Source organism: Capsicum annuum, unplaced genomic scaffold, assembly GCF_002878395.1.
Source record: "Capsicum annuum cultivar UCD-10X-F1 unplaced genomic scaffold, UCD10Xv1.1 ctg1489, whole genome shotgun sequence".
NCBI classification, from domain to species: domain Eukaryota; kingdom Viridiplantae; phylum Streptophyta; class Magnoliopsida; order Solanales; family Solanaceae; genus Capsicum; species Capsicum annuum.
Genome location: NW_025820303.1, coordinates 5,037,120 through 5,044,663, shown reverse-complemented (window position 1 = coordinate 5,044,663; position 7,544 = coordinate 5,037,120). Strand labels below are relative to the sequence as shown.

The 7,544-nt window shown below is 31.2% G+C and overlaps 1 protein-coding gene across 1 annotated transcript; it reads left to right on the top strand.

The window, feature by feature from the left end:
• The first annotated feature begins 1,242 nt into the window (after positions 1-1,242).
• Positions 1,243-2,525, top strand: LOC107855036 (protein CHLORORESPIRATORY REDUCTION 42, chloroplastic). Its single transcript, XM_016700026.2, has 2 exons — positions 1,243-1,652; positions 2,224-2,525. The coding sequence occupies exons 1-2, from the start codon at positions 1,411-1,413 to the stop codon at positions 2,324-2,326; spliced, it is 345 nt and encodes a 114-aa protein (XP_016555512.1). The 5' UTR covers positions 1,243-1,410; the 3' UTR covers positions 2,327-2,525.
• The last annotated feature ends 5,019 nt before the right edge of the window (positions 2,526-7,544 follow it).

Sequence of the window (7,544 nt, the reverse complement as noted above, 5' to 3'; positions counted from 1 at the left end):
ATTGAAGTATAGGAATAAATGGATGAGTAGTAATTGCAATATTCATTTTTGTGCAATAAAAAAGTAAAAAAAAAAAAACAAAGAAATTATCAAAAAATCCACAAAAAAGATAAATAGCAATGGAGATCATAGAGAGGTGCCACATCACCTCCTCTATGTTTCTCCTTTATATATATATATATAGGGGTACTTATCGGACGGATTGGATGGATAAATATGATTAATGGTTCGGCTTATTGGATATTGATTTTTAAATACACTAATCCACTAGCCAACCAATAAGATATCGGTTGGTTCAGTTCGGATTAGTAATTATCGAACGGTTAATGAGCGGTGTATTGGCTCAACCATTTCATGCTCCCTTCTTTCACTTTCACAATTTCATTCACTAATATATTAATTTCCCACAATAATATTTTTACTACTCTACTTAAGCTTATAATTATAATTTAAATCAAAGTGAACAACACATAAAAGTTTAAATTTTGAGGGTGCATATATATAAGTATTTATTTAACAAATATTAATCAAAATATACTTCAAGTATACATATTTATATATTAGAAGTGAAGAGAAGTTTAATATGGTCCAAACTCCAGAGTCCAGACTAACGAGCTAGTAGATCAGTAAGAAATTCAACTTGCAAATCGTATCGTCATATAACTATGATGTCCGTGAACTATCTAATAAAACATGTAGCTTTTTTGTCATAATCGGAAGTCCAATATAGAGAGTAAAACAACTTGTTTTGATTTGATCTTTAAGGAGCGACGTTTTGATTTGATAAATTTTAAGGAACGGTAGAATATTAAATGAAGTTTTAGGATTAATAATAAATACTTTAAAGTATATAGCTAATAGTAAAAATTAACTATAATAGTTTTTAATGGGTTAACGGTTTACCCGATAAGAAAATTGAGTAATCCACCCCCGTACCACTAAACCGTTAAGTATTAAATTTTAATCCGTTTTTCAGCCGTTAATATGATAATCCAATACCATTAAGCCAATAAGTCAATTTTATGGTTGGCTTATCAATTGCGGTTTGGTTTTGAACAGTCCTATATATATATATATATATATTGATTTTCAACGAAAAAAAATCTTTTATGACAACTTATAAATTTAAGAGAAGAAAATGGCATTTTCAATTTTGTTTTGCGTAATACTAAAGATATCTTGCATGGACGTAAACCTGAAAACAAGTTTATAAAAGGAAATTCAATGTCCCAATTTCGTGGATGTTCTTTCCTAACCAAATTTTTTATTGACAAGCACGGGACCCACAAGGGCCCCAGTCTAAGTAGTGCACTACGCATAAAATGCTTGTACTCTACCAAGAACTAATAACCACAAAATCATCATCTTGAACTACGAACTTAGAACCATCTACCCTTTTTCCCCTCCACAATGGCACTCTCTTTCACCTCTATCATCAAATGCCCAACCTCATCAAGATTTAGCCATTGTTCAACACAACCACCCCTCAATTTAGTAACCAAATGTGACTTAACCACAAATGACTCATCCAAAAAGCTTGAAATAGGGTCTCCAATTATAGTAATTGAGTCTCCCAAATTTCTCAAAACTGCAGCCTCTGTGCCTTGTCTTAGACCCAATATTGGCCTGGTCAAACCCGGTGATGTTGGCAGGTGCGAGTCTAATTTTTTACTATTTTTAACGAATTTATTTTATATGCACCTATAATATATGATTTCACAAACTAACATGTTATGTAATATATATGCATAGAAGATGACTATGTTGCTTTCTGTGTTATACTCTCAAGTCATCTTTAATTACTTTAAAGATTGATTGATTGATTTTTGTGTTACTCCTTTTGTTTCAATTAGTTTGTATGGTTTTGAATTGTCACGAAATAAACTAAAGATATATAAAATATATAAAAATGCATTATTAGTTGCCGTTATGATAACTGAATTGTTTTTTCGTTGCAAATTTAGACTAAATGCATTATATTCGACAGAAATTACTATAATTTGCTAACCCAAATTAAATATGTATGGAAAAAACATTAGAATATATATGAAAAGCAAAACTCGTTGATTTTAAACCGTAAATGTATTAATTTCAACAGAGTAAATTTATGCTAATATGAAAAGCGAAACTCGTTGATTTTAAACCGTAAATGTATTAATTTTAACAGAGTAAATTATAAACTAAAGTCTATATGTAAGTTTTAGTGAAATTGAATTAATGCAGGATAGTGTCAAGGAAGCCGATGGACGTATGGGCAGTTCGTCTCAGCATTGGCACTTATCTTATTGACAGGAAATACTTTAAGCCCTTGGAGCTTGAAGAATGATCAAGTCATCACTTATTGAAAAAATATTTGCGATGGACAAATTTTATAAGTAAAAACAAAACTCGTTGCTAATCTTGTTTAGCGATGGATTAGAGATTGAACTTGTTAGATATGAGCTATTTAGTGATAGACTAGTAATGAAGTTCGTAGCTAATTTCAAATTTTTAGCGATCTATATTTTGATGAAGCTTTTCAAGAATGTCTTGTGCACTTCTATTTTTTTTTTTTGGGTTCTTATTATGAAATCACATAATATTACAAAGTCGTAATTTCTCTTCATTATACACAGCTATTTAGAGAGATGAATGTATCCTTTTTGGAGAATTTTGTATAATAACACTAACATTTCATAATTTGGTGATTCTTCTTAATTGAAGATATTTTCTTTCTTTCAATATCCTACTTATTTGACTAAGAGGAATTTCTCTTAATGAAAATTAGTGAATGAAGCGCGATTATAAAACATATTAGTAAATTTTAAAGATGATAGTTTATAAATTTAGTTGAGACTAAAAAGAGTTTTCACACACACATATATTGATCAAATAACAAATATAAGTAAAGTTTAAATGATATTTAATTTTCATGATATAATTTTGTGCTTCAAACGCCCTACATCTTAAATCTGTAATGCTCCGAACTTCTAAAATGAGCCAATTAACATAGGAAAATTTGATGTGTATATTTTAATCAATTAGATTTCTTGATTTCTAAAAGATGAAAAGAAGTTTGAGTAATCGTAATGAATTGGTAACTACAATGTGATTTTGTTGAGAAAAAAGAACATGAAAATTTAATACAAAATGAAAATCTACGGAGAAAGCTTTGGAAATAGTTAAGAGTTGAATCTCGCCTCCATTTAATTGATGCCCTCTTTCGACTTTGTGTTATTCATACACATGAAACCTGCTGTGAAGTGAAATTAATGACAAACTTTGCTTGCTATAGAATTAGTAACTTATTTATTCAAATGTAATTGCTAAAAATAGTAATAGCAAAATCACATTTTTCTTACTTCACACATTTGATTAAATAAAAAAAAGAAGGAGAATGGACAAAATTTTTGAGAGGGAAGAGATTAAAAAACGTGAAAAACATGTAAAGTAGGAGGTAAAAAATACATCTAATATGATAATGATAGTTTGCGTAACAGTAGTAAAATGTTCCTTTCATTTTGCATGTAAAATATTAATAATGGTGACATATTTTTCAATAAAGAAAAATGTATCTTAACAGGAAAAGACTGATCAAAGAATAATGAAGATATAGATAATTGCATGCGCACAAATACACTAGCGGGAGATGGGTGTGTTGTCATAAAATATCACATAAATTGGCATTTTAATATCTATGTAATAATTACAGGTGAAAGAGAAAAGTCGAGTGTATTTAGAGAATTTTGTCTATTTAACAAATGAAAAAATTGAGAAAAAAAGTTTATTAGGACAAATAAATACGTTTTTATAAGAATGTCACATGATACATCATTTGACCATAATTTTATGAGCTTCCAAATATTTAATAAAGAGAAAATATAAAAAAGATCAACTACCATCAGGTTCAGTAACAACCAACTTTGACTATATGCCAATGCTTTCTTAGTACGGATTAAGTGAATTGCGATGAGGATTGGGCACTTTCCTATAGTTGATTGCCAACTACATCGCTAAAGTAGACGCCAAAATTTTTAAGAACGCGTGCAATTGTCGTTAGAAAAACTTATTTTATATTAATCTATATTTGCAAAATCACCTAATTGTGCTTCTAAAAGTATCAATAAATTTAAATTTTTCATTGAATAATTCAATTTAATTTCCAATACACCAAATACTGAAAGGTAGCTGCGTAATTAAAAGTAAATATTGTTAGACAAATAACAATGTACTATATAAAATCAAAGTGATCCATAAGTTAATCTACATACTGATTGAAACTAATCAAATTGTTCATGCAAAAATAGTAAAAGTTCCGCACTCAATAAACATAGAATTAATTCTTCAAAAGTAACTCTACTAAATTCAAAGAAAAAGCTATCCAGCCTATATACAGGCTTAGAAGATGCAGTAACTTTGTATTACAATCCTTATATAATCAACTTTTTGCTTTTTCGCGGGTATGAATAATGTTGTCACCCTCACCTTGTCATCTTTGTGCAGTAAAATTTTGTCTTTTCCTTGATTGGATTGGAGGCATACGTAAGAAGATAGAGATAGACTTGAAACATGACACCTAGTGTACCTCTTTCAGTTTTTTTCTACCATAACATGCGATTTTATTTAATTTGATGAACAATAAGAAGGTTGTCCAAATAAAAAAGAAAAGTCAGCGGAACAAAGTAAGATGGTTGTATAATCTCTTATTTAAAAACGGGATTGACAGTTAATATAGTAGCAATGATTACCCTAGTAAAAAAATTTTAGGATGTTTTGGAGAAAAGACGAACAAAAGAATATCAATTATGATAAACAAAGCATCACATAAGAAATATTTGTGATGCTATTCACACAATGTGCAAGAGATGAACTAAACACCATTTAACACAAAAACAGAAGTCTAAAATGGTGTCAAGGTCAAAGCTCTCAGAGCATTTAATTTTTACGCGTTTGCACAACACATTATGCTAAAAAATACATGACAATCTACACAAGTCGAGAAATACTAACAAGCAATATGACTCATCTTTTTCATTAATTCAACTGACAAATATAAAAGAGTTGTTACACATTTGGATCTCAATTTACGATTCATAATAAGTAGACTTCAATATTCAAACAAAAGAAAGATTATCGCTACAGGCGGATAAAAATGTACATACTCCATAGCAGAGCGTAAATTTAAGGTTATGTTCACAAGTAAATTTAGACGTGGATAGACAACATAAGACTACCCATAGAACATAACGGTACATATTTTATGTAACCTTCAGTATGAAAACTTTTCCGTATAAATAGGTTCATCCAATGACCAACCATACATCTCCCTTCTCTTTCCATGTATCTAATGGATCAGAAAATCAATAAAGTGGGAAATGTTTCAATCCACAATTTGTTTCTTATATTTGACATAGTTGGCATATTTTCCTTACCATATTGTAGTGGGTATGAAGCATTACTGTTGCCAATTGTATTGTTGTTGGTTACGATTGACATTTGAGCCACGTCCAAAACCAGAAGAAGATATGGAGCATCGTGAGAATAATTAGGGCCTTGTAGTTTCTGCATACAATTTTTAACTAAACAATTGAGAGTTATAAGCCTAAAAGCCTTGGGGGTTATGAAATTGAAGAGGTGTGATTAAGAGCAAATGTTATGAAAACGAAAAGGTGTGATTAAAAACAAATGTTATGAGTGTGATTAAAAGTAGATGTTATGAAAATAAAGAGGCGTGGGTCATGGAGCTGATTTTTAAATAATATTAATTGAAAAAATTAAAAAAAAAAGTCTCAAAAAAAGGAGACAAAAGAAAAATATGAATGAAAGTCATTGGAAAGTGTCATATCACCTCCTCTATGACTGTCACGATTCAAAAACAAGGGTCATTATGACATTTATCGCGGCGTACCTTGACAAGTAAACCTATCACCCAAACTGATATAAAAAGAAAAAAGAAAAGACAGAAATACCCAAGGTAAGACTTCTAGAATGAAGCCAAGCCATACAAGTAATCATAACAATGTGGAAAGAACTTATCCAAAATACCATCATGCCCCAAACCTGGTGTCAAATAGTGTAAGAACTACTAATACAATCCAAGAGCCAAATACATCAGAAAAATAACCACAAAGGAATAATATATATCTCCGAATACTAATAAGGACATAACTACTATAGAAAGATAGAGGTGAACTTTGGACGCATGAATATCCAACCGCTACCTTAGAAGCTCCAACAATCGCCCGAGTCAAGAAAGTTGAGGCGTAATCGAGATAGGACCTGCACCGAAAGGGTGCAATAGACATGAGTACGGTCTACTTATACTTAGTAGGTATCATAGGCCGACCAAGCAAAGTAGTAAATAAAGCATTCAAAATATATACTAAGGACACATCACCTGAAATCAGAAAATGTGCCACAACGATAGCCCACATCTCTTGCGCTAACAGTTCTAATATACCACATATATTGGAATATCACAATAAAATATAGCACAACTATGCATTATATCACATATAAGTAGAACAAGAGGGAATATGCATATACGATATCATCAAATACAAGTAAAAGAAGATAAGACAATTACATAAATGACAAGTCAATATGGCAATACAACACAATATAAACATAATAAAGTAAGTGCAATGTAGATGATGATGATGATGATGATGATGATGCGCGAGTTCATAGCACAACCTCCGGGGTCGTCGCACAATCCCCGTATACACCTACGGAGGCAATCCTCCTAACGTAGGACCCATAGGAGGTTCGTCAACCCGTATACAATCCATATATACCATTTTTTTTGGCATATCCCAGGAAAAGGTGTCATCAGGCATTGCTAGTGTTTCTCAGATGTTGTCACGGTGGTACCAATGTTTCATGAACGAGTATGATATGAAGATGTAATGCTTACAACCAATCACAATGAATATTTCCATAATCAACCTCATGATATATTTCCACAATCAACCACAATGATATATTTCCACAACTACGTGAGCCAATATCCACTCATTATTTTTGTTTCATCCATGAATTTCCACATGTCTCATATGCCAATAAAGTATGAATATAATCACAATATACCTATGGTACCACATTAAGCATTTTAACAACATAATACAACTATTAACATGTATTCAAATCTATCAATATCACATAGGACCCCACACGGTCACATATATCACATAATATCTGAATTTCGACAATTACATCACACATAGGACCCCACACGAGCACAACACATAGATAGACAGTTTTCATGATTAGTTCCCACCCTTAAAATGCATTTTGTATCATTATTTACTACCCAGCCTAGTCAGAAAGAGTTAAGCCATAACCTACCTCGAAAGACGAAATTGGTCTACTACACTTTGAACCCACGACCTTACTTGTCACGAATGATCCCAACCTCTACTAAAATATCAAATATAGAATTTATGCCTCAAAACAAAACCAACGATATTCATATTGACTACTTTTAGTTTGGGGTCAAAACGAACCTCCAAATGAGTTTTCGAAAAAGAAGGGCAAAATCATAACTTTACTTCAAAAACGTGTTT

Bases quoted from the DNA above. Each gene is read 5' to 3' on its own strand.
- LOC107855036 (XM_016700026.2), top strand. From the start codon at position 1,411: ATGGCACTCTCTTTCACCTCTATCATCAAATGCCCAACCTCATCAAGA. The intron at 1,653-2,223 runs GTGCGAGTCTAA...GAATTAATGCAG, and splicing joins AAACCCGGTGATGTTGGCAG to GATAGTGTCAAGGAAGCCGA.